The sequence below is a fragment of the Pimephales promelas genome, chromosome 12 (assembly GCF_988280905.1).
Source record: "Pimephales promelas chromosome 12, fPimPro1.hap1.1, whole genome shotgun sequence".
NCBI classification, from domain to species: Eukaryota; Metazoa; Chordata; class Actinopteri; order Cypriniformes; family Leuciscidae; genus Pimephales; species Pimephales promelas.
In genome coordinates, this window is record NC_142780.1 from 28,154,032 (window position 1) to 28,180,378 (window position 26,347).

General features: G+C 37.8%; 2 protein-coding genes across 3 annotated transcripts in view; one reads left to right on the top strand and one right to left on the bottom strand.

Annotated features, from left to right (window-relative positions):
• The window catches only part of tmem74 (transmembrane protein 74), a 106,972-nt gene that overhangs the window by 58,135 nt on the left and 22,490 nt on the right, over positions 1–26,347 (bottom strand). Inside the window, exon 4 of the mRNA XM_089117888.1 lies at positions 17,917–17,962. The gene's annotated coding sequence lies outside the window, so the exon portion shown is untranslated. The remainder of the gene's footprint in view (positions 1–17,916; positions 17,963–26,347) is intronic.
• eny2 (ENY2 transcription and export complex 2 subunit) lies at positions 9,048–11,189 on the top strand. Of its 2 annotated transcripts, none has more exons than XM_039650632.2 (5): positions 9,048–9,204; positions 9,515–9,588; positions 9,947–10,017; positions 10,106–10,180; positions 10,944–11,189. In XM_039650632.2, the coding sequence occupies exons 2-5, from the start codon at positions 9,521–9,523 to the stop codon at positions 11,015–11,017; spliced, it is 288 nt and encodes a 95-aa protein (XP_039506566.1). In that variant the 5' UTR covers positions 9,048–9,204; positions 9,515–9,520; the 3' UTR covers positions 11,018–11,189. The 2 variants fall into 2 exon arrangements, with proteins under 2 accessions (XP_039506566.1, XP_088974015.1); XM_089117889.1 differs by having other exon boundaries at positions 9,086–9,154.

Genomic DNA, 26,347 nt, shown 5'->3' on the forward strand with positions numbered 1-26,347 from the left:
GTATACGTTTATTTTGAGACTTCCATACCATGTATAATGTTTTAATGAACAGGAAATTACTAGAGGATGTCCTTCATACCAGTTTGTCCTTTATATGACCAGAGGAGATAGAAATGACAACATGGCATTAAAATAATTCAGCTTGCATGTTAATAAACTAATTATCTAGTAAGTATGCAGTGTAAATGTGAGTTATGTTACTAGCCAAAGTACCAGAGGATTGTTTTCAGCCTAAGTAGCTCTATCTCTTAATCTCAATTTCAGTTAATGAATTCCTGTAGGGGCAGAGTTGCCGCCTATCCCATCGAGAGAGAGCAGAACGGCATGACAAATATCCCCAGTCCATCTCTGACACTCCACACAGCTGCATGAAAAATGACATAGCAGTTCACACACTGGTCACAGTCCAAAGCTGGATGTTTTTCCAGACTTTGCCACCCTCCCAAAAGAATTATCCAATATTCAGCCATGGCTTTCTGAAAGCAAGAATTAGTAGTCATTTGGCCGAAACAACATGATTGAGTCCCACACTGCAGCGTTAGTTGCCATTACCATATGATGGATCCACCATCCAGTATTGGAAAAGCTTTTTCAAAAAGTTGAGCTTACTAAACAGATAAACTACAGTTAAGCTAATTATGTAATTGGCTACCAAGCTATGAAAAATACATAACTATAACATTTAAGCTAAAATAAAGAATGAAAATGGAGACTTAATGAAGTTTAAAATAAGGAATTGTCATATTGTGAAATGCAAAGTCACAGTTATGACAAATACAGTTGCAAGTGTGAGATATGAAATCACAAACCATGCAGTCCAAATTTACTCCCATACAGATCATTTCAATTTATTAAAACTATTATAACTAATTTTATAGTGTAATAAAAACAAAAAAATGTATAGTGTATTAAAGTCCCCCTGAAGTCAATAGAGTGCTGAAGTTATGATGTCATTTTGTAGGGCAACTACAAAGAAAAAAACAGAGATTTCAAACTGCTTTTTTGTCTTTGATCCACTGCAGTTTTAATAAGGAGAAAATACTCTGCAATGGTGTTGATTTTAATTTGCACATGGTTTGTCTTAAAGCATATTAAAAACACCACATGGACATATAAACAACATTAAAAGATACATTTTCACCACAGGGGGACTTTCAAAATAATTACACTACACAAAAAGCAGCAAGATGAAGCCTAGAGACTCGAGTCGAATTGCTTTTTTACACAAAATATCCGATCAAACCAATTCCAAGACAAATTTAACATGACACTGAATATGAAATATAGGATAGTATAAATCAGCAAGGTAGCATTTTGACGCACTAAACCTTTACTTGATGAATCAACAAAAAGCTGTAAAAGCTACTTTTAATTTACTCTCAACATTGATGCTACAACAAGGAAATAATCTTTATATAACAAGAACAGGGATTTACTGTAAATATATATATATATATATATATTGTTGGTTTAACTTAAAACAATAAGTAACCTGGTTGCCTTAAAATTTTAAGTTCATTGAAATGGAAAAATTGAGTTAATACAATGAAGGAGATTTAATCACCATGTGCCAGTTGTTCAAAGGTAAGCTGATTGGATTTTGGTTATCAGATTGGATCAAATCTCGAAAATGGGTTGTTCAAAAATAGGGAAAGAACACTCAAAAAAATGATTTTAGCTCTTTGTTCAATTGCATTAATTAAAATGAGCATATATGACAAAATCCTTCATGGAAATGATTCCAGCTTAATTTCATTAAATGTAATCAATGTAATCTTTTAAAAATTTGGTTTACCAAATTTTTTTAATTTAGTCAGCATGAACATTTTCTGTTCGTCTTAAACGGATGTCAAAAATGAATTTTGGCCTCTTGTTAAAATAATTAATTAAAATAAGCAAAAGTAACATGCTTGTTTAATATTGTCACAACTTAATTTAATTGTGTTTAATCAACCTAATTCATTTGTGTGAAATCTACATGAATCATTGTTGTTGACATCTAATTGGGCAGTGGATCTGTAGTTCCCAGCATGCTTTGCAAGTGACTGCAAAAGTGTTATTTTATGTGTTTTTCAAATGGAAAGATGTTGTAGAAACTTAGAGTACTTTCTGTAATGTTTTTGAATTTTGTGGTTACCATTATGCAGATAAGAAGAGTGAAGAGACTCATTATGTGTTTTAAACCTCCTGTTCAGGCTGTGGGCACCTCACTCACAGTCCTGCACAAGTATTATATTACTATGTAAAAAAATGTTGTAATGTCAATTAAACACTATAAGTATCCATCATTAGAAGTGACCAGTAAATGTAGTTAACCTGACAAAACTTTATCTAGTAAGAATGACTAAATTAATTTAAATCAATACAACAAGATTACAACAAATTATTTCAAACTTTTGTTGGGAAAAAATGTAATTCAATTTCGTAGAAAACCTTTCCTTAATTTAATTAATCAACAGATTATTTTTTTGAGTGAAGGAATCTGAAATCAGATTAGATCAGGGAATCCAATCCTAGTTTTAATCTGGATCAAACCTTCAGTTTGTGTTGTTCAAAACTTGTCAAAGGGATTTGGATAACTTTGATCCAAAAAAAAAAAAACAGGATTATCCTGATCCCAACAGGGGGTAGGATTTCAAGGTGGATTTCAGGAAGAAAATAGTAAAACTTTAAAATTGACTTGTGTAACCGTTGTAACAGTGATAAAGTAGACATAGGCTAACAATTAAGCTAATCAGTATAGTAAAGTAAAAATAAAATAAAAATTATCTTGTCCCCATTTGTGTTTTGTCTCAAAATAAGAAACACTTACAGTGACCCCATGTTGGCTACCTATTATTTACAGCTGGTAGCCCACATTGTGATATGTTGTCCCATTTAGAGCACTGGTAATCCGGATTTGGTAATATTATGTTATTAATTATTATTATATTACATTACATTACATTACATTACATTACATACAATACAAAATATTATGTTATCTGAACTACATAAATTATCTAAGTTGATTTGACAAAAGGAAAAATGTTGGAATTACAAATCATGAAAATATATATTTTTTTTTTTTACAATGTAGAAGTGTAATCGTTGTTATTACATTGTGTAGACGTGACTGGAAAAAGCACACAAGCAACCAAAAAAAGAATGGGTCTATCATCCCCCACAGCATCAATTGCAGTTCAGCAACTCCAACACCACAGAGACAGTGAACATATTGACTGATACTGGCAGAGGAAACAAACTAGACCTCAAGAGCTCTCACCTCAATTTTGCTTCGAACACATCTGCTATATTGAAGCCCTAAGCAGTGGTGCTGATGCTGAATGTGTTTAAAATAGCCCTCCATGTGATTAACTACTCGAGGTGGAAGCTGACCTCATAAATTCCATCTTTGCTGCACTGATGTTTGTCATCTCGTGATTTATTTGTAGCAGTTCTATCGACCACAACAGAGTGCCTTATTTCAAATTCAGCCTCGGCTTGCTTCATTAAGCATGCAGAGACACTGCAGAGCAGCAGGTGGCTGAGAGAATCAAAGCAATGCTCATAACTTAAGCAAGTGTGTGTCTCCTCGGGTGCTCGCTGAGGGAAACCCATTTGTGGCATTGAGATTAACAGCTAAGTATAGATGTGGAGCGCAAACAAATAAACAATGTGTTAACGGTACCGTGGAGGTCACGATTGCGTGTGGCAAATGGAGGGATTGTGTAAAGGGGTTATGGAAAACATGCTGATTCCCTGTTAATTAAGATCAGGCATTGACGGTCAGTGACCGTCCCTGATGCCATGGGCTTGAGTACGCAGAGCAGCTTCTCACGAGACATGTACTTTACCACTGCATCTCAAACAAGATTTCATCAATGGCACAATCACCAATTTCCCAAAGCAGCTTATGCATAATCATCAAATGAATGCCACAGCATGCTCTGCTCCTCATCGAGTGATTTTTGCACCAAACCGGGTTTTGTCACTGATTAAAGCGAAGGCAAACGAGTGTCGCTGATGAGAGGGACGCATCCTCCACACTTCAACGTTCCCACCTGAGCCCTACATCTTCAGGCTGTCTCTTCTCTCAAGAGAAGATCTCTACGATGCTATCATGAGCACAAGAAGAAAGAATCATTTATTTCAGTAGTCTAATCACACTTTTAAAATCTGACACATTTCTGAGACGTGCAACAGCTGGTGGGTCAAGACTCGGGAATGACAGAGTGGGATTTCGTATGCATAACGACAGTTCTAACATATTTTAAAGCCGTAAGCAATTTGCGCACCATGACCAAAAACAATGGCTGTTTCCAAAAAGGGTTCACAGACAGTCATATGGACCAAGGCATTGCTGGAAATTCTGCATTTCCATTTATCTCAATGGCAGTTGATCAAAGCATGCGACTTTCTTGCTGTCATCTTTGCTAACAGGCACTTAGTGTTGGAAAAAAAAAAAGTGTAACCATGCTGTGAATGCCATATGACTAATCACTTTGGATCCACAGGAAATTACATCATGACAATGCTGATTAAATATTATTTTAGTATTATTTATATACTATTAACAGTGTTTATTAATATTTTGAATTAGCTGTTTTCATTTTAAATGATGTGCTTTTGTCATTTTATTGATTTTTTGAATACATTTTAATTAATTTTAATTTATATTTATCTATATTAATAGTTTAGATTAAGGTCCAATTCTCACTATTAACTCTAGCATGCATTTATTATTAGTTCTTATAAATCACATGATTCTGCATCTCTTAATCCTACCCACCTAAACTTAACAATTACCTTACTAATAAGCAATACTTCAGGGTTTATTGAGGCAAAAGTCATAGTTAATAGTTCATTGTGAGAATTGGACCTGCATGTGTGGCCCTAATTTTCATTAAGTTATGTGTATGTTTAATTTATCATCTAATCATTTTACTCAAGCTTTATTTCAGTTAACGTATACAGTTTTTAATAGTTTTAGATATCAATACCAACATAGTAGAAATGTAAATATCAAATCAAATAATATACATAAATAAAAAATATCACAATTTAAAGAGTAAAAAAAAAACAGTACAGTACATGCAGTGGGCTTAAATAGAATGATCAAATTATTATTTGCTCTATTAGACTGAACAGATACATTTTTGCAATTAATAACCGAATATTTTAAAAGCAAGAGCATCTGTTTACATCTGATACTCTTAAACAGTATTAGTCAGCATGCGATGCTGATGTTTTCTGAATAATGCCAAGCAAGACCACGATTTCTCCTGCATCTTTCACTCCGACGTCTAAATTATATAACAAAGGCAAATGTCCCCGGATCATGACGAATTAAATGGCGGCTGTGAAATTGCCAGGCATTAGCAGCTGTAAGTGGAAGATCGAGTACCGCACAAGGCAGTAGAGGAGAGAGATTATGAATCACCATGTCCCCTTCCGTAAAACACCACCTGAAGAAACTTCCTGGACCAATTATGCTGTTTTAATGATTCATCTAACCCTTAAAAAAGGCCTATGACCAATATGACATTTTCCTAAGGCTTAACATACATTTATGGTTTTCCTGCAAGCCATTAAGGTCAAGTCACCTTTATTTATATACCGCTTTGATTGTTTTAAAGCCAGTTTTTATTGGAGAATATTTTTTCCAAGGAGAATCTCGAATTAATATTCCAGTACATTCCTCGGCTCAAGTCTCATCTGCACTTAACTTCAATAGACAGTGAATGGTAAAAATTAGCATAAGAGAAACAGGAAAAAGAGGATCAAAACTTAGCAACCCAAGGGAAATTTTTTTTAACTGCTCACCGCCTATCACTACACAACTTTGATGATTAATTATGAATTTATATCTCAGCGCATCAACAAAACTGTCAGATTATGTTCTGCACCTCATATTTCAACAGTTAATTGCTTATTTAGAGAACTTATAATTGCACAAAAAGTTTGAAGTTAAGCTGGAAGGAGACTAAATAAGAAACAATCTTTATAAATCCCTCAGAAGGACTGGATTTCAAATGTGAGTACTATCAATAATCTTCTTCTCTTGTTTAAAGAGACACTATCACAGACCTTAACCCGTCAATCGCTCTGTCAGACCAGGACGTTTCCACTTGAGTACTCACTCACCACTCAATCGCTTAGCCTTCATGACTTTAACACACTTCCCGGTCAGTATCAATAAAAATCAACACACAACGTCTGGAAAGATGTAAACGGCAAACGTAATGAACCCTAGCCCATTCAGCCCAGATCCTGCAATGCTCAGACGTCAGTAAATCAAAGGCAATTAAAAATCACGAGGCATCTAAAAGCTCAGTAGAGTGTTTAATTAAACTAGAGACGAGCAAATCCAGGGTAATTGTCATGGGGTCTGCAAATCAGGCATAATAAGACCCCTTAAAAAGCACAATGCCATACTTTTTAGCAGTTTATGACACCCCCGTGGTTTAATTAGCTGATGTGGATGGAAATTATATCATTTAGATAATTGTAATACTTTTTGTCTAACCCCCAGACGTTTGGTCCTGGAACTGAGGAAGTCAGGTACACCTGCCTGCTTCAAATATAATTATAAAGCAGACTTGAAGAGCAAGAATTGATGTCAAGTTGTATGTTTCAGTAGCCTGGATGCCAGCCCGGACTCCGCCCACAACGTTTTTTGGTCGGGAAGTTCGGTCTGGACTCGATCCATTGAGGAGTAATTATGATCAGGCAAAAAATGATCGGGCCAATCAGATTGTCAGGGCGGGCTTTATATGATGATGGACAGATGATCTGCAGGGATGTAATCATCACGTTATCAAAGAGCGCTTGTCAAAGATGACTGCAGCTGGAGAATTGAGATGTATAGATTCCGCTGTCGCGTCTTTTGTAAAATAAATCGACTGCGCATTCATTTTAATAGACAAACAGAGAACTGCAATCAAGGCATTTGTCGATCGGAAAGATATTTTTAGCGTCCTTCCTACATGATTCGGGAAAAGTGTAACTTATCAGCTGGCTCTGACGGTCGTTAAGAAGATGGGACGTAATGAAAAGCCTGTGGTCATTGTGGTTTCTCCTTTGGTCGCACTCATGGAAAAGTAAGTAAAAGAAGCAACACTCCTTATTTAACTTCTAAAATAAATAAAGTTAGGCTACGTTCTGTATTTGAAAACTGCGCTATGCAAAGGAGTTGACTTACTGCGTTGCTCTGATTGGTTGTAGGTCTACCGACTATCCAATTGAGTGCAGAGGGTTTTTTTTCCTGGTTCGGTTACGACACGCTTGATAATCAAAGCCCAACGGAGGAGTTTCAGACTCATATTCTCTCTTGAATATGAGTATGACGAAGTCAGGCTAATGTTTCAGCCCTTTCTGACTTAAAATATACAGTATATTTGTTATAAATAATATTTTTGCCATTTTTGTGGAAATAGTATTTTTTTTTAAGGATTATTTCATGAATAAAAAGCTCGAAATGAACAGCAATAATTCAATGCCATTCAAAAACAATGTCTTGACTGTATTAGATCAATATAATGCTTATCTGAATAAAATAATTACTTTCTTACAGACCCCTAACCTGCATTTAATATTAGTTTTCACATTCCACTTGGCATAAATAGTCCAGACTAACCAATATGTATCATTGAAATAAAATGTTCTACCTGAGATTTATTTATTCTGTACCACAGGTGCTCTTCCTGCATCAAACTGCCAGTCAGAATGACTTCTTCTGCCTCACTGAAAGGCTTCTGGCTGCTGCTTTTCCTGAAATAGTTATTCTGTGAAACAAGTGCATGGAACCAGAAAACCACACTTCTTGGGGATTTTAACTATTAACTGACAAGTTGGCACACCATCACAGACATAGGTTTAATTAAAATTATATATTTTTAACCAATACGTGTTGCTGGTGTTGTCTTCTCTGAAGGTGGTTTGCAACAGTAGTTTCCTACACAAGATGACAACTTAGTCTTAGAGGAACAGTTTTGGCATTATTTACTCAGTCGTGTTAAACACAAAAAATAATGGATTGTGTTTGTGATACATTTGCATTTTTTTTCATGCTATTTGAAGCTTGACAGCTCCAGTTTCCATTCATTGTAGCTGCATAATAATGAGCGACCAGCACAGCACATCATTAAAATAACCCTTTAGAATAACATGAATAAAAGTGGATGACATGAGGGTGAGAAATAATGGCAGAATATTCGTTTTGGGATAAACTTTAAAACCTCCTCTTAGCTATACCAGAAAAGCTTTGCATTGTCATCCTAAGTGACATGGTAGGTGAAACAGACCTTAGATACAGACCTCATCACCAATTCTCAGCCAACATGTGCTCGCAAACATCTTTGGTTTTACCTAATGAACATCTTTATCACATGCAGTTTGGAAAATGTATAAGCAAAACTTATATCTTTCTTCTACAGCTGTATAATTCAGTGGTATATTTTACATATTTGAGGCATCACATGATGATAGTATTCTCAAATTCTAACCTGATCGGAACCAGTCACCCTTGAGAAAATAGTGGATTTTATAAAGCATTCTCTATGACACATCGCCATCTTGTGGTGTAGGATACCTTCATAAAAATGAAAGAAAATGTAAATATTAATTACTTATCAATGCGTGTAAAATTAGGCGTACAATAAAATACACTAAGCTTAATTCAACCTTCAGAAAACTTTATACCTTTCTTGCGTAATGTGTGGTTTTTGTGATGTTGGTTCAGACAGGCCTAAAACCATAGTGGCAGGTAAGATCAATTTACACAAGCTATGATGAATAGATTACACTTAAAAAGATTAATTGACTAATATGACAGAATGTCAAATGCCATCTTGTGAAAACATGGTACAAGACAGTGATGCCTCAAAACATGGTGGAGCGAGAGGTCTTTCTCCACATCATGTAGCCTATTATGTGTAGAATATTTTTAACTACTACAAGCACACAATTTTAAAGAAAGTTAGAGCAGTTTAGCGTGTATTTAAAAACGTATAGCACCCAAGTCTTCTTTGGGAAATCATTCAAGTTTAGAACGCCACACATTGCAATTCAATAGGAACCATAAATAGGAAGGAACCTTCCGCCGATCATCATGTTTCTGTGGGGAAGATAAACGGTGTGCGGAACGGCCGGCTACAAACAACAGCAAAGAGAGGTCCGCATACACGCTGACGAGAACATTATGCTTATTTTCGTCAGTATTTGGTACGTTTATAAAACAATATTAAGTTATAATTGCAACAACGTTAACTTGACATGCTGGTTCTGTAACGGGCTATAAAAACAGTCCACCAGTGTTCGGTTAATAAAACACCAAAAACTGCAAATTAGTGCATCTGATTATAATTATTATTTCTTTCAAAAATCCGACTAGATGTCTGTCTCAGTCGTTCATCCATAATGTAAACACGAGACGTGAAATGTGTTTTGTGAGTGGGCACAACCGTTGTCTCTGGCACTATCAACACGAGCTCGATATCACGTCACGTTTCATCATCTTTACTTCTTATTTCAGATTAATATGAGTAAAGAATCACAAATGAGGGCCGCCATAAACCAGAAGTTAATTGAAATGGGTGAGAGGGAGAGGTAAGTGCCTAAAATATAATCATGTTTCTCCATGGAATAATACTTAGCAAGTTGCATAACGTTACTTGTACAACGTTTTGGGGCATCAATAGTGATTTGCCTTGCCGGACACACATTCCTTTTGTTTATGAAATCGAAGTCATTTCTGAAATGTTTTAGACATTTTACTCCACTGTATTTGGTTTGGCTACAAATTACTCTTTGTGAGTACTCACAAATGACGGGAAATGTCATGCAAGTTCATTGGTTGAAAGCTGTGAGGACCATGTAGACAGCATCGTTGAAATGCTTTATAGGTAGAGAACCACGTTTTGAATCATTTATGAATCACATTGTATTTGCTTTGGTTTTTGATCAGGTTAAAGGAGTTGCTTCGAGCCAAGCTCATCGAGTGTGGCTGGAGAGATCAGCTCAAAGCCCTCTGCAAAGGTAGGAACGCTAGTCTGATCTCTCTCAAATCATTGCATATGTTCTATTGTTTTTTTTTTTTTAAAGCTGCATCATTGTTGTTTTGCAGAGGTGATCAAGGAGAAAGGTATAGAGAATGTTACAGTCGAGGACTTGGTTGCTGGAGTTACCCCTAAAGGAAGAGGTAGGCTGTAATGAACATTTTCCTATAATTCACTCACTCTCGAGCCAATCTTTTTTTCAGCCAAACACAATCAGTTGTATTAAAAAAATATTTTGGCTCTTCTGAGCTTTATGATTGGAGTGATTAGAATGGGATTTCATTTAGTCAGGGCTAAAAAAAGGTTTTACCCTCGTTTATTTCCAGAAACGCGGCCGTTTTAAAGGCGGAAGTATGTGAGGTTTATCTTTGTATAATTTTGTCAACTTTATTTGAACTTGTACATGTTAGTAGATAAATTGCAAGACACTCTTTTGTATAAACAAAGTGCATATTGATGCTAATTTTATTTGTTGGTTAATGCCTTTTGTAAGTCTTAAAATGTCTTAAAAAGGTCTTAAATAAGACTTAGTTAATCCTTCTTACAAAAACACATTGCTTTGCATCAGAAGGCCTTTATTATTAACCCCTGGAACTGTATGGATTACTTTTATGATGGATGAATGCGCTTTTTGGAGCTTCACTCTATTCACTGCCATTATAAAGCTTGGACGAGCCAGGATATTTTTTTAATATAACTCTGTTTGTGTTTGGCTGAAAGAAGAAAGTCATACACACCTAGGATGGCTGGAGGTTAAGTAAATTATAGGATCATTTCTGGGTGAACTAACCCATGTAACTACTACATTACTTTTTTTTTTTTTTTAATTAAGACCATTTGGGTGTTAACATGCATCGCCAAAGATAAAAAATGAAGATCGTTAATAATATCTCTTGTGTTCATCAGCCCTGGTGCCTGACAGTGTAAAGAAGGAGCTGCTGCAGAGAATAAGAGCCTTCCTCGCCCAGCACTCAACATGATGCTCAGTATATCTGAAAATACTGTCAGAGTATCTGTCATTTTTATATTGACATTATGCCAATAGCAACGCCAGAGTGCTATAAGTTAAACCATTTCATGGTGTGATTTCACTCTTCATTGTGTATTTTGTTACTGCCAATAAAGGTTGATCATGTTTGTACATAAACAGTATTATTTTGAACAGCTTGAATGACTGAACCTGTCAACAGTCACCCCCCTTTTTGACCATAGATCTGAACTTAAATGGTTGTAATTCAAAAGAATTTATACAGTTCATTTTGACTCAATAATTGCTAAGAAATGAAAGCCATGTCTAAGTTGTATTCCAGATTTTAAGTCGATATCACAAAAATGGAGCCTGCTAAAAGGTTTTAAATACTCTTTTCATGGTAATACAATGTCCAAATTTAAAGTTCCACAGGAAGAATTTTGATTTGAATCGTTCCTAATTTAAGGGAAAGGGGCAATAAGTAAAGAGTACCAACCCCTGGTTTCAGTCAGGGCTTATAGATTAAGCCAGGTTTGGGCCTTAGTTAAAATAGGGTATTTTATATTAATTATCTTTTATAAATGTGCCTTGAAAAAAAGAAAAATAAACATTACTGCTGTGCATCTTGATACAAAATAGCACAGATACATTGTAAGCTATGCCAGTGCAAGTTGCTTGAAGTTAAGACAGCTCAAATATGCATAGTCTGGGACTAGTTTAAGCCTTCTCAGTGAAACCGGACACAAGTGTCCTGCTCCCTGGACAGTGACAGTTAACAGGCTATGTATTTACCTCATTAGCTCTTCTCCAGAAGTTATAGTCTAAGTGTACAGAAACCCTTATTCTGCTGTGCTTTTACCAACACACCACTGCCCTCTTCAGGGCAAGCCTAGCCTAATACCTAGGCCATACCTAATGTTACACCTCTAATTATATCTATCATGTATAGTTTTTTTTTGTTTTTTTTAAATATGTATTTTCCTAGCCTGCTGCACAAGACAATAACTATCTTTACCAATGTTAAAGTAGGCCTATTAAATTATTGTGGTGGAGTATTTGGCACATATGAGTATGCATTGAGCTGCTTTTTTCCCTGATATATTTGTCTAAATATCTGTGCAAGTAAAAGTATACCAACTATAACCACAACCCAAACCTAATACTGATCCCAACTTGTGCACACCTAATTCTAAAATAATTTAATGCTAGTTTGAATCTGTTTCGTTTGAATTTCAAGTCTTGTTTTAGGCATCAACATAATTTAGACTAATATCAAAACCAAATCCTTCTAGTTTTATTGGTCTATTGAAACTAGACTCTATATCCCAATCAAAAATGTATTTATAGTTCAATTAAGTTAAAGATTCTGGCATGCCATTAAAAAGAAAAATATACATGTTATAATAGTAAAATGAGAACTAAAACCTCTTAACATTAACTAAAGAGAACAGTCTGGAAATCTCAAAAATTTTGATAAAAAGATTTAAAATGATGAATTGCATAACCCTGATTTTGAAAGGTCACAGAGCACACTAACCACAAAAGAAAATTTAAAAAGAGCAATGTAATAATTTTAGTTGTAATCAAATCAAGAAAAGACATATCATACAGATTTTCTAGAGCATAGCTTTTTAGCTTTCTCTGGGTGTATGCTAAAATCGAATTTATGAGACATTCCGCTCTTGTGGAGCTACAGTCTACATCTGCAAGGGTGTGCATCTCGCTCTCTCGGAGAATGAGTAAGGACAAAATTGGCAGAGGTCTGCCTCAGGTCTGAGAAGGTTTAAATGCATTTACACCCTGTTGTGCCTCCAGGGAACTGTTTTCCACCAGCTAATGAGACTCTAGAGCAAGGTTCACTCTGTTATTTCTGGCATGCGCCTGCCGGTCAAACAGGCATCATTCTTTCTCTCTCCTTCCCACTCTCTCGTTCCCTTTTCTTCTCTTAGTAGCCCACTGCAAATTACATATGAGGAAATACATCATCCCTTTTAATTTAAGTGCCAAGCCGAGGTCCGCCAAAGATAACACGAGGCAATCTTATGTATAATGATCAGCGAACATGTCTAAAGTTTCATTGAGCGTGACTTCACATTTCTCCCGTTTATCCCATGATGGCAACATTTTGGCAGCTATGGGAAGAATGTTGTGGAAGTTCAGATTTATCTGCAGATATTACAATCAGAAACTTGTAATTGAAGTTGGACCATAGAAACATTTTCATTACTTGAAATAAAAGAAGCCTTAACTCAAATCTTAAAAATATATATTTAAAAAATATATTTTTAAAGTCTTCTTTATTGTGACGTATATATCCGAGTGAAACTTCTCAGACAAGAAAAAAGTGTGGGACAGGACTTGATTTTGTCTATCAGGAATTGATTGGATGATTGTGGTTTGCTATTGGTCGATCTCATGTGATTGACAGGCACGTCATCAGAGAAGAGATGTGGCTGTAAGAGGGTCCGGAAGTTATTTTGGGGGCATGAATTTTAGAAAAAAATAATGTGCACAGATAATTATCGCAATATTGGGCCTTCTTCTCAATTGCTAATTGCTAAAAAGTACTTTTCGCATACGTACAGGTGTCACCGTCGCCTTAAAATGAAACTTCAGTCATGATTTACTCACCCTCATATCGTTCCAAACCTGTATGACGTTCTTTCTTCTGTGGAACAAATGTCTCAGGTTTGTTTGTTTCGGACCCCATTTACTTTCACTGCATGTACAAAAACAGAAAAAAGGCTGGTTTGGAATGACATGAGGGTGAGTAAATGATAACAAAGTTTTTTGTTATACTTTTTTTTTGTCACATTTTTGGGTGAACTGTCCCTTTACTTAAACAGGTGGCAAATTGAGCCGTCATCTAAAACCTTTTACTGAGCATAGCATAGCAGTGATAGCAGTGATCAGCTGCTTTCAGAGGACAGTAAACACAAAGCAGACATTGTTTATACTGTTTTGAATGCAAGGCCACTTATTGTCTTGGCCTAATTTGCCGTTCCCCCCTTTGAAGTGCGCTACACATTTATATTTCCTGACTCTAAAGCCTCAACTGCGGGTTTTTATCCACCACCGCAGCAATTGGAGAGCGGGTTTCCATGTGTGGCTCTCCCGGGCCCTCCTCTTCTGATAGGAAACACAAGCAGAGAGCATTTCTCTGGCGGACGGGGCTACAGAGAGGCCCCCGAGCGGGCCAGACACCGCTGCAGGGGCTTCTGGCACACCCTGGCAGCAGAATGGTTTCAGTTAAGAATTTCAGTAATCACTTTTAGGAGCGTAATATATAGCTGACCTTTGGCAGCGACACACGACCCCCACTCCCCCGGCGATTTGATCAAAGGAGGCGGCGGTGGCTGTGCAAACAGTGCTATCAGTGAACTCCAATGGATTTACTGCCTGCTTCTTCTCTCTTGTCTCGGCCCGAGCTGTGTTGCTGATACACGGAGGGAGAGGGGTTTCGTCTTACAGGATCTCGCCCTCCCCGCTTGAATTTACAGCCCCGATCGGGACCCCACCAACGACACCCCAGCCAGCCCGAGTCGTCCGCCTCTCTCATCAACCCCAGCGGTTTCCTTGTGGGAACTTGGAACACACATGTGCTGTTGCACGGGCCACAGACTTAATGCTAGGTTAAAGAGGAAGAATCCCGACAGGAAAAGAGAGAAAGAACAAGAACGAGAGAGTGGGAAAAAGAACGGCCGTTAATCATGTCTTGAAGAGTCCCGCTGCAGGAGGGAGGGAGAGTGCATGACCTGTGTATCGCAGCAACTGGCCAGCTTAGATCTGGCGTGGAACCAGGTGTTATGCAAACCACTCGAAACAAAAATAACTTTATTTACCCAGGGCTCCAGACTGCGACCAAATGGTCGCATTTTGCGACCAAAAATTGAGAGTGTGCGACTGAATTTTACATCCAGTCGCACATGTGCGACCAGTAAATTTGCCACACGTTAAACGCATGGTAAAGCGTGGAAGAGGCGCGTCAATGAATCCGTGACAAGAATAGCGCGCGTAAACGTTTGTGGGAAGGAGACGGAAACAAATATCACAAACTGATGTGCGTCTGAGCAATCAGCGATCTATCGACTCTTTAGTCGTGACGTTACCTAGCAGCGAATGCAAACAAAATGAAAGTGGAACGAAAATAGCCACTCATGTATGATTAGGACCGTGGAGCTGCAGCAGCGATCCGAACCATTGACAAAATAAAGCCCCGAACTTGCCCGTCGCGGGCCGATCTCGCTCACGCAACACTGTTACTAGGAGAGCCAGTGAAGAAATCCATTGAATTCGCCTCAGAATTAATAACATCAACACAACGAGATCCAGTGAGAAACACTCCGATTCGGCGCAGAGTTCTGTTATAAACCATATCAGATCAAACAGCGCTGACGTGGAAACCAGGAAAAACACTTATAGAAGGCTTTCAGTCCACAAATCAGCCTAACAGAACCATGAATTTAGACAACTCTACCATAAATATGATAATGTGTAAGTAGGCTACTACACATCCTTTCCCAGCACTTCAATAATATCATATATAAATGTTTTAATTTTTTGTATTTTTTATGTGATTTACCATACCAACACATTTTTTGTTCATCCTTTAAAGATTGTCCTTAAACGAAAAATTTTAAGATGTTGGAAAACTCTTATTTAAACACTTAAAATAATAATAATAATACCATTGTAAACAGTAGGATGTTTATTGGCTATTTTCACTCCATATACATATTTTCACTACTTTTATTAATTAATATTAAGACATTATAAATGATAAAAACTAAAGTTAATTTCATCTACACCCTAAATTAAGCTTAGTGATTTATTGTTAGCCCCAGTGCTACCAGATTTTTTTATTTTTTTTTATTTTATTTTTTTTATAGAACTGTGAGTTCTCATTTGAGGTGATGCTGCCCTCAACTTTGGGTCTGGAGCCCTGTGAAGTTAAAATAAAACAGCATATCATAATGTTAAGTCTATTTATTATTAAAGAATTTGTCAGTATTACAGTTATTTTGTGGGAAATTTGAATAATTGCATTGCAAGCTTATTTAAGGTGTGTCCCTAAATTTTTTGCTTGCGCTCCTAAAATTTTCAGTCAGGGGCAACAGCGCTCCTAGTAAAAAAAAGTTAGTCTGGAACCCTGTGACTCAGAAAGCCATGGTCATATCCACCTGTGTTTACGGAAGTGCATCAAAGATGCACTTACAGTTTCAAGTGCAAAATTACCCCGCATTTTGTTTGCTTTTGAAATGGGTCATGTCGTGAGAAATCAAGTTTGCCTTGATCTTTTGACACGTAAGAGGTGTAGCCCTATTCAGACGGGAGTAGTTTTCCAGGGGGACGCTAGAGAAATTAGTGTCTCACAGATGTACTTTGTGATTTTAATCCCATCTGAATCTGCCAAGTCTGTTTTTCTCACGCAACCTCTGTAAAAAATTCCAGAGCAAATTACCTACTGTTTTTTGGAAAACTCAACGGCCGTCCTAGAAATCTAACCCTGTCTGGATGCAAATGTCTGTGATCGCTGATGTTGTATTATCCTATCGCTTTAGTGTGGACATGCTGTCCTTTATTTTCAATATGGATGGTATCTATCGAAAAAAATATATTATAAAATTAATAAATAGATCCAAATCACGGAAACTATGAAGACTGGACATTTTATCATCAGTGTCAGATAAGAGTAAGATACCTCTCTAGATTTCTCTGCTCACTTATGCAAGTTTATTATAAACAGACAGTGTTATAAACTCATGACAGATGACCAGTGAAAATTATTGTTACTCAAAAAGTCCTCCTCATTATAAACAAAGCATTTATTTAAGCAAGCTCCAAAAATGGATAGTTTGGATTTGCGACATCACATGGGCATTGACTTCCTCCAGAGCAAGACATCGACATTTAGTTTTACATCATCACATCATAGGCCCCGCCTACTGGCATTCAGTTGCTTAATGGCTGACATTTGCCACTGCATGCGGGCAAATAAAATGCAAAGAGAAAGCAAACAGAATCCATTAACCACTGATGCTGTCTACACTGGTTACAGTATGCAGATGCTTGTTCAGTTTCTCAAACAATCAACGCACAAAAGGGCAAATGGAAGTGAAAGAAATTTTGCTTTGATGCATCCAGGATAAACATGTCATTTGCAACTCTGTACAGACATCAGAAGGATCCCAGCGTCGGAAACAAGTGGATGGTTTATTTTAATGGCTTTCCGGATCTCGTCCGTTGATTATGTTTGTTCGGAGCATTTTATTTTGAGAGTTTGCAAATAAACTTTTGTTGAAAGATTAAGCAGCCAACTTTTTTTGGATCTGACAGCAGCTGCATCACAAGCCGTAAGTAAAATGCTTTGTCTGTAAATGATGGTTTTCTGCATATATATTTGTTTTTTGTGCAAAAAAACTTTATAAACATTTTAAGTAAGCCTCAGTGAACATATTATAATAATTTAAAAAATCCATCTCATGGCCCCGAAACCTCTTTAATGGATACACATTACAAAACAACTACAGTGTAAGGACAAATTATTTACATAACTTTGTCAATAACAGCATCCAACAATGGTTACTTTTTTGACTATTTTAATTTTAATTTTTTTATTTTTATTTTTTCCACTTAACTATATCAGTGCATCTCAGTCTAAGGCCCTCACTCAATTTTTTACCAAATAAAATATTTTAGAGCTTAGCATAACTAGAAATATTTGCAACAAAAAATAACCAAATACTAAGAAATAATTGATTTTAGATGTTTTGGCTTTTTTTTAAATAGTCTGAAGTCATCTTGAGGCCCCTTTGGAACTTTTTTGAGGCCACCTATTGGACCCCGGCCCCTGATTGAGAACCAATGAACTGTCTCTTTTAATGAAAATGTGTGATAAGTTGAACCAACCTTAATGTGGGTAAAGATGCACCTACTGGTCAGTAGTGATGCTCACCTGTGCAAAAGAAATAAAACATAAGTAAAACACCACCAAATTGGATACAATATCTAATTTAAAATGTCAAAAATGCATATTCCAAACATAGGGTCTGGAAAAATCCCAGACACAAAAATGACTGATTTACATTAATAAATATCAAAAAGTTTGTATGATATGTGAAACAATATAAATAACACAACATTTTAACTGAGTGTAAAAAAAAAAAAAAAACATAGCAATGCAGAACTGAAAGTGCACGTGATTTTATAGACTTGATAGGACTATACCATATGCCTCAGTTACTGTAGGTTAAGATGACTATAAACAAGATATAATGACTCAAATTGATCTCAATCAAATAACTGATATGCCTACTAAATACATAGTTAATGTAATTTCTCACTTTTGAAAATGTATTGTTGGATTTTGAGCATGTGTTCAGATCACGAACGATATGGTATGAGAGGGCTAATTATCAGTCATCTTATCACTGACACTCTTATCAAAGCCATTAAGTCTGCTACCAAAGTCTGCTACCAAGTGAAGTTACAGTATTTCATTGCATCTAATATTAATGCACATGTATGGCTAAAGTTAGAGATCAAAAACTTTAATTCCGCTCCATTTCCATTCTGTGAACCATTTCTAATAACTTGTACAGTATAAATGAATACATTTTAAGAAAATTAAAATACACAATTTTTTATCTTTTCTGTCAGTTTCTTATCTTGGCACAGCAGCAGCTCTTAAAACACACTGGCTTGTCTGTTGAATTGCACTATAAATATTCAAAGTGGGCAAAACATGAGCACCCTAGTCAGAAACACAACCATGAAAGGAAAGAGTAAAACCACTGTCTTATTTTAACTCCGCTTTAGTTTGGTGATAAAAACAAAACAAAATGTGGGAATCCAAAAATAAGTACAATTCTTCTTATGTGGAAAAAATGTTTTTCTTCAGAGATTTTATAAGTTGTGGTCATTTTCAGATGCCTTTGCACCATCTGTTGTCTTTAAATTCCACACTCGCAACAGAGCAATAATGCAGATCAGCCACCTGGTGGCGTGGCAACACCAGACTCTTCCTGGATCGAGTGTTACCAATAGGCCAAACCCCACTAACAACAAAAGTACAACCAAAGATGGAGACTAAAGCAGTTGGCATTGATAATAAAGCGATGGGCCAATAATGGACTTAACCGGTAAGATGATTCAAACCCAAACTGAGTATGTTTGCACGCTTGGAAAATATCCCCAGGTGGGCCATTTAATAACCCTCGGTATAATAGGATGAATGATACAGATACATAAAACCACCCATTCCTCGGGTCATGCTTGTTTATTGGTTGACATGACCGGGAGTGTTTATTTGACTCATTTCATTACAATGTGCACAGTGTCATTAAAAGTCCACAGGATGTCCTGTGTTTTTATGAGCTTCTTGGGCAAAATGGGGGAAAAAAAGGGAACTGCTTCCTGATTCTACCACGAGAGAGTAACCACCTAAGGTTATGACCATCCTGAAAAACAGCAGGAAAAAAGAAACAAAGTAGCTTTAGCGTTGATTCACTTTCCTTCCCAGAGGACACATCTAAAAAGCAACAACAGAAAAGAAACTAACATGCCTTTCTTTGTTGACCAGAAGCTGTAAAAGCACACATCTTTCTAATGAAGCTAATCCTCTGTAATGATGCTAAGTTCAGAGTAATTTTTAGCTGGCTTTTATTTATTCCAAAGAAGAAGGTGCATCACAGCATTCCTGCCGGTAAGGCAGAATTGTTTCCTGCTTGTCTTTCCTGTGTCAGCCTTGCTGATAAGCAGTGGTGTTTGGTTGGTAAACTAGAGTCAAGGTGCCTGCAATAAAGAGCTTACGAAAGTGTGAAGGTTTTACAGCTTCGCATGAGGTCATCAGAGCCATGCTATCGGAAAAAAACATGCAACATTGTTACGGTAACACTGCAGGAACACAGCTTGTTTGGTACGCAGGTGCCAGGCGTGCGGTAAGAGTGATTCACCTTGCTCTTCCATGAACTCTTATGGCTTAATTAGTCTATTCAACTTCACAGCTGTGAAAGAGCTCGCCCCTTGCCAAGAAAAACAATAAAGCAATTACACATATGATGCATCATGTGCAGCGCACAGAAAAAGCAGCTCTAGAAATCCAACTCAATTCAGTTCTGTTGACCTGGTTTATAGGCCCGATGCATCCATCGGCACTTTAGCCGACATCTGGATGACGTCAATTAAAGCGCAATTGTGGAGTAAAGTTGTAAAGTCGAAAGTGCACGATAAATAAAGTTACTAGTCTCCCAAAATAAAGAATCAACTATGAACCGCATAAACGAGTCGTTTGTAATTCGAATCCCACTGCATAACGGTTCTACGTCACTAGAGAATACATTTGCATTACGCCCGCCTATGTTGTCCACCCGCAAACAACTGTCTCGCCCTCAAACGTAAAATTTCAATGAGTTCAACTTTGGATTTGCAAAACGCTTGCTCTTGAAAGATGGGTCCGTACTAAATTTATTTCGACCAATTCGCTCCTCAGAATCACAACCTGTAAGTATGATTAAGTATTGATGAATATATTTTCTACCGGGTGTCCAAAACACATAGTTTTTGTGTTTTATAATGTGTTAAGTTTCCGGCTAGCCAGCTTACTCACGTTATGACTGTCTCACGAAATATCTACAAATCATTTGTGGGCCACTATTAGCTAAAACTATCTATCAATGCAGATTGCCATTCTTACTTGAGTAAAGATAAAAGATTTGTTTTTGCAAATTTTAAAGTTACGTCAGTGAATTAAGTTAGAGCTGGGCTAACGTATGCACCGTTATTGATACAGTTCCCACATCTGCACAGCAATACATTAGAAATATGAACATTGGCTTGTTGACGGACGTACACTTGATAATGCTGATGGTGAGGAATTACAGTTGCAACATCTCATAATGTACCTCAAATTGAGAAGCGCATCACTGAGAAACGTCCTGCTCGAGTCGTGGTTCAGGTTGAATAACTAGTTCTTCCAATGTTTCATTATCGGACAAGCGCTCTGATTGATATGGTAAAATGAATGCCATGATTACTGTCCTTACAGTGTGTACAATCGCTCAGCTTTAGGAAGCCTGCTGAGCTGAAGTTTACGGTAACGGTCGTTTTGTTTCCGACGTGTCCTATAGACCTTAAGCACCAGAGAAATGTGGGCGCTGTCATCTTTAGAATATCGTCTTTGAACTTCCGTTTTTGCGGTCGCTCTGTATATTTCTATGGCATCGCTGTCGAGGAGTCAGTAGCTGGTGAAATGGATATTTATTGTAAAGTTAACAAAAGTTATCATGAGCATTGTAATGTTTGAAGTCTTAACAAATGCCGACCGGGAATTTTTTTTACGAGCAGTTCATTCATACCTATGCAAGACCGCTGTGAATATACAGACCGGAAGTCAAAAGACAACGAGCGCAACGCTGAAAAGGGGCGGGGCTACATAAGGTCTATAAGTGATAACAGATTGGGCAATCTGGCCAATCAGAGCAGAGTATACTCGCAGAAAGAAGGGATTAAGAGAGACTGATGTAAACCTGTTGTAGGAGACCTCCAAAACAAAAGCAGGAACCTTAAAAATAGCATAATGGGGCACTTTAAGAGTGTATAGGGCTAATGGTAGAGTTCGCTCCAACCTTGATACCACCAGAGTTGTGGTTAACGCTGGGATCAGCTGAGACTCATGAGGCCGGCCAGAGCATGCTCCCCGCAACCCAGAAGAGCTGAGCCGCCCGCCAGCCCCCACTTAGCCCACATTCCAGGTTTATTCCCAAAGCTTCGGCCTCACTGATGAGGGCAACATGCAGTACTGTAACTTCAAGGTCATATGTCAACAAATGAGCATTGAATATGCTTCACATTTCCACCCTGCCTATAGATCACCGGTCTAACTTACAGAAATTCACATACACCTGATATCGAAGTGCACACAAGCTCACGCACAAGCAAAGCACACGCCCTTTTCCCCCAGACCGCCATCGGAGTGATCCAAACACAGCTGTCAAAACTCCACCACTTCCAGTGCAGCAGAGGTGAGACAGACGGGGTGAGTAGAAAAGGGGAGCACGCACACCATGCACACATCAGCCCAGCGCTATGTCATGGACAACATTTGAAATGACTCCCTAGGACCTCGCTGCAGGCCTGGGACCCACCTTGCCGGGGCCTCTCTCCCCACCAACCAGTCACGATCAGCGGCCCGGGGTCCAGCTCCACCCTGCTCGGCTCACATATGTTGCTGTGCACTGCTGAATCCACATACATCTCCTAAACTGCATACTCTAAACTTCTGCAATCAAACGGCAAAATTGCATTTGTGAAAATGTATATGGGTGTTTCTCCAACTATGGTCACTTTTGGCCCTGAGGGCTTAAAGAAAATAAACCCACTTAAAACAGACTTTTCACACACTCATTGGTTTAATCTGTCTGCTAACAATATTCAACAGTTATCCAGGAGAATTCTGTCAGTTTGACCATTTGTTTTTGAAACATACTGTACATTAACACTTTCACATTGCCATTTTAATATAATCTCAAATTATGCATTTTAATAGCATCCTGTCATGGAAAATGACAGCTGTGGAAACAAAACTGGCACTTTTATGTATCTTAAATACACAGTTGCACTAAGTCATTTTTCAAAAGTGATATTTACTTGATGTTTCTATTCTGTTTCATAGCCCATAATCTTTTGTCTCCTTAGTACACTAAATTCTGAGGGGAAAAACTAACTTTGATAGAGGGAAAAACTTTTTTTTTGTTTGTTGTGGTGGGGCAATTAATATTAAAATGATTCATGTTTTTAGTGAGAGCTAGAATATCCTACTGTAGCTAAACATGTAATAATTCAGAATAATAGAATATAATGAATTTAAAATGCATTACTGGTTACAGTATTTGATATTCATAAAACACAAATGTTTCTTTTAAAAATAAATAACTTCTGGGACAACACCCAACAGTAGGGCTTAAGAAGCGTAGCAAAGTCCATATCCCACGTGCTTTAAATGTTTTGTTTTAGTACAGACAATTTACTGTCTGTTATGTCTTAGAAGACTCTTTTAAGAGAACTGAATTGCTTACTGACTCTCACTGTATATTTTGTTGCACACATGCATATACACCGACCCACATACACACAGACAGACAGCCTGGGCTCATCAGGAACTACTACAGGAAATATCGAGTTTAATGCAATAACAAAAAGGCCTCCGACTTGTCTAAAGTTGGACTGAATATGCAATTATCCACTAAAGCAATGAACCAAGTACAAGGTTGGTTTTCCCAAGGTCACGTTGACACTAAATCGTAATATTCATAACCTATACTCCATATGGTTGTGATAACATTTGGACCTTGCTTCCACTTCCAGTAAATCAGAGTGTATCAACACAGAAGATTCCTGCAATTGACTGCCTTGTTGTGCAACTGTGGCCTCACAGTTAAATCCCTCCCATAAATTATCAGATCCGTCTTTAGGTCAGCGACATAAGTCTAATCCCAAGTTATGTTCCAGGAAGCCCTCTGGAGAGCTTTCTAACCCGGAGAAGCACCTGAGAACCCTGCTCCATATTTTTCAGGACAGTATTTTTTTCATGTTCTGCGGTTGTTTGATGGCTTGCCTCAAAAGTAGCCCTTAATCCCACTCTATCCTGTTCTCTTAAACGAGGCGCGAGGAATGCGTCAGCCTCTTCACTTTGCAGGTGAGCGACAAGACAAGAGATTAACTCTCAAACTCGCACTTGATTTTATCAGATCCACATGGAGATCAGGTCCAGCCCTGAGGACTTCATCCTTGTGACGGTCACCGTTGCATTTAAGTGCTAAGTGGCCCAAATCTGAGATGTTCTCATCTAAAGCTTGGTACTTTTCCGAGTCTCTTGGAAGCCTCACGAGCTCAATGAGGTCAAGTACCTCTTTATGCTCCTGTGTGATTAGCTGCAGGTTTGGCTGATGAGCTGGCATTCTCCTGACAGTATTGTATGGCTAGAGTTTAAGGGAAATGTGCTTTTCTCATGTTAGCTTTGGTGCGAGGAAACGGTGTGGTTTCACAATTTCAAGATTATTACAGAGATCTTCAGTTCCCCTACCACATTAAGTGGTTGTGGTGCACACTCAGGTCCGCTGAGACCATAGAAACATACACAGTGGTTTAGCGCTGGTCAAACGCCAAGACAAATGGCTGCTTCAGGTGAAAACAAACCTTGGCCAGAGCTAGCAAGCTTCTTTTTTTTTTTTCTGTTCCATCGGAGGGTGTTCCTTTCTGGAACATTCTTACTTGAGCTCCTCCACCCTGCAGCATTCCCCGGGCCTGTGAATTCATCAAAATGAGGAATTAATGTTGAAATGCCACTCTGCGAAAGAAGCGGTTTCACAGGTGCTCGAGGATTTAAAGGGAACAAGCTCTTCAAAGACACTCCACCGCACTCTTTGTGACATTAAGTGATGGAAACTAACAGAAACCAAGTGGAGATTTGTCAACTATATAATACGACTTCAGAGGGTTAAAAAAAGAAATGGAAATTTAACATCCACATTTCCCACTTGCAACCCCATAGTCCTCATTGCTCCTGGCGTCCGTGTACAATTGACCATATCTGGCGAAAGACCACAATAAAAGTATTGGCTATACCCATAGCAGTCATAAATCCTGAGGAGGGAATTTTTACCTCTGCTATTTCACAGGGTCATTTCCCTGTGTGCAGGTTTATATTCAAATATTCATATTTACGAGCAGCCAATTCATGTTACGGCCTATTATGGCAACAGCCAGTAAGATGAGGCCTTATTTCATTTCTACGTAAAAAATAAATACATAAAATAATATCAAATAAATCCACAAAAACTTTATGTACTACTTGTGTCTGGATAGTTCACCCTAAATGAAAATTCTGTCATCATTTGCTCACCCTCATGTTCTTTATTCCCTAAAATAAATTTCTGAATGGAATCGGAATGACATCAAGGTGAGTAAATGATGACAATTTCCATTTTTAGTGGAACGATCTCTTTGATATTAGAGGTGTAGTGTGTTAATCCCTAATTATAGATCTGCCACAAAACCAACCAGTCTGATTAGATGAGCCAAGCAAAAATGGTTGAGTCAAGCTCACTAATGTACAGTTTCAAGGAATGACATCACCTCACAACTTAATCCTCAGCGTTGTTGCTTATCAATCAGGTTCTGCATGGGACTCAGGGTAGTCACCTGTGGCACACCTGAGGGGAGCCTTTTAAAGAGGTTAAGTGGCGTCAATTAAGAGAACAATTGGTTTAGTCACACAATTAAGAGCCTAAGACTTACTAAATGCAAAAAAGACCCTGAAGGACCACAGCCAAAGATCTCAAGCATTCACTCAATCCGAAAAGCCCGCCCTCCTACGGACCAGTGGAATACCAGCTTGGGGGCTAAAGGAGCAGCACTGTCCCACTGGGGGTGGATGGTTTGCACTGTGAATTAATGCTAATGAAACGGCCTTAGCTGTAACTTAACCTTCCTTCAACGAGGGCAATAAACAGTCTGTCTTTCGGCACCAGCTCATACAAATCTCAGGGAAAGCATTATGGGAAAGACTGCCAAATCAACACTGGTGACACCGCTGACTGCCGTCCACTTATTGTGATTTTTTTTTTTTTTTTCTCAGGGATCCAAATTTCTAGCTGGCAGTCAGGAGTCCATCTGAAAGGAGAGGCTGAGAAGGGTATAGATTAGAAAGCTAATCAGTACTTTACTCAATTTGCACAAAAGCCCATACTGAACGGTCTCTTAATCTGTTCAGATATATGTAGCAGCATGTATACAGTTTGTTGGATTAATCGTCGGATCTGCTTATGGCGAGAAATCCCCATCACATGTAGAAGAGACCCTTAGGCCAACACTTATTGGCATTCCACAAGACGCTCTGTAGTTCATGTAACATTACTCAAGTCATTTGCAATGTTTTGTTCATTTAGACAAGTGCCAATGTGCACTGAACACTTGTACAGCATTGCAGGTGGAACTCATTAACATTTGGCTTGGTGGATTTCTGCACGGCCCAGAGAGGAAGGGGCCTGATATGAAATAATATCAACACGTACAGAGATTTAAAGACACACTTTCATTGCTCTCCAATGGGTCATAAAGAGCCAAATGGGCTATTAATTGACCAGCGTGTGCACCGTTGGATGGCAATAGCTTATAATATCCACGGTGCCCTAAAGTGTGAGAAAGAAAATGATTGGCCTTTTCTGACTGATTTTCTGTCATTTGGAATGTACTTTATACTTCAGACAGATTTCCTTGCACTTGTTTCAGTTTTGATTCATGCATAATATTATTGTTGCATAAGGAATGGCTGTTTATAATG

Coding starts and splice junctions, on each gene's coding strand:
- eny2 (XM_039650632.2), top strand. CDS start 9,521: ATGAGTAAAGAATCACAAATGAGGGCCGCCATAAACCAGAAGTTAATT. Junction 9,589..9,946: donor GAAATGGGTGAGAGGGAGAG/GTAAGTGCCTAA, acceptor GTTTTTGATCAG/GTTAAAGGAGTTGCTTCGAG. Junction 10,018..10,105: donor GCTCAAAGCCCTCTGCAAAG/GTAGGAACGCTA, acceptor GTTGTTTTGCAG/AGGTGATCAAGGAGAAAGGT.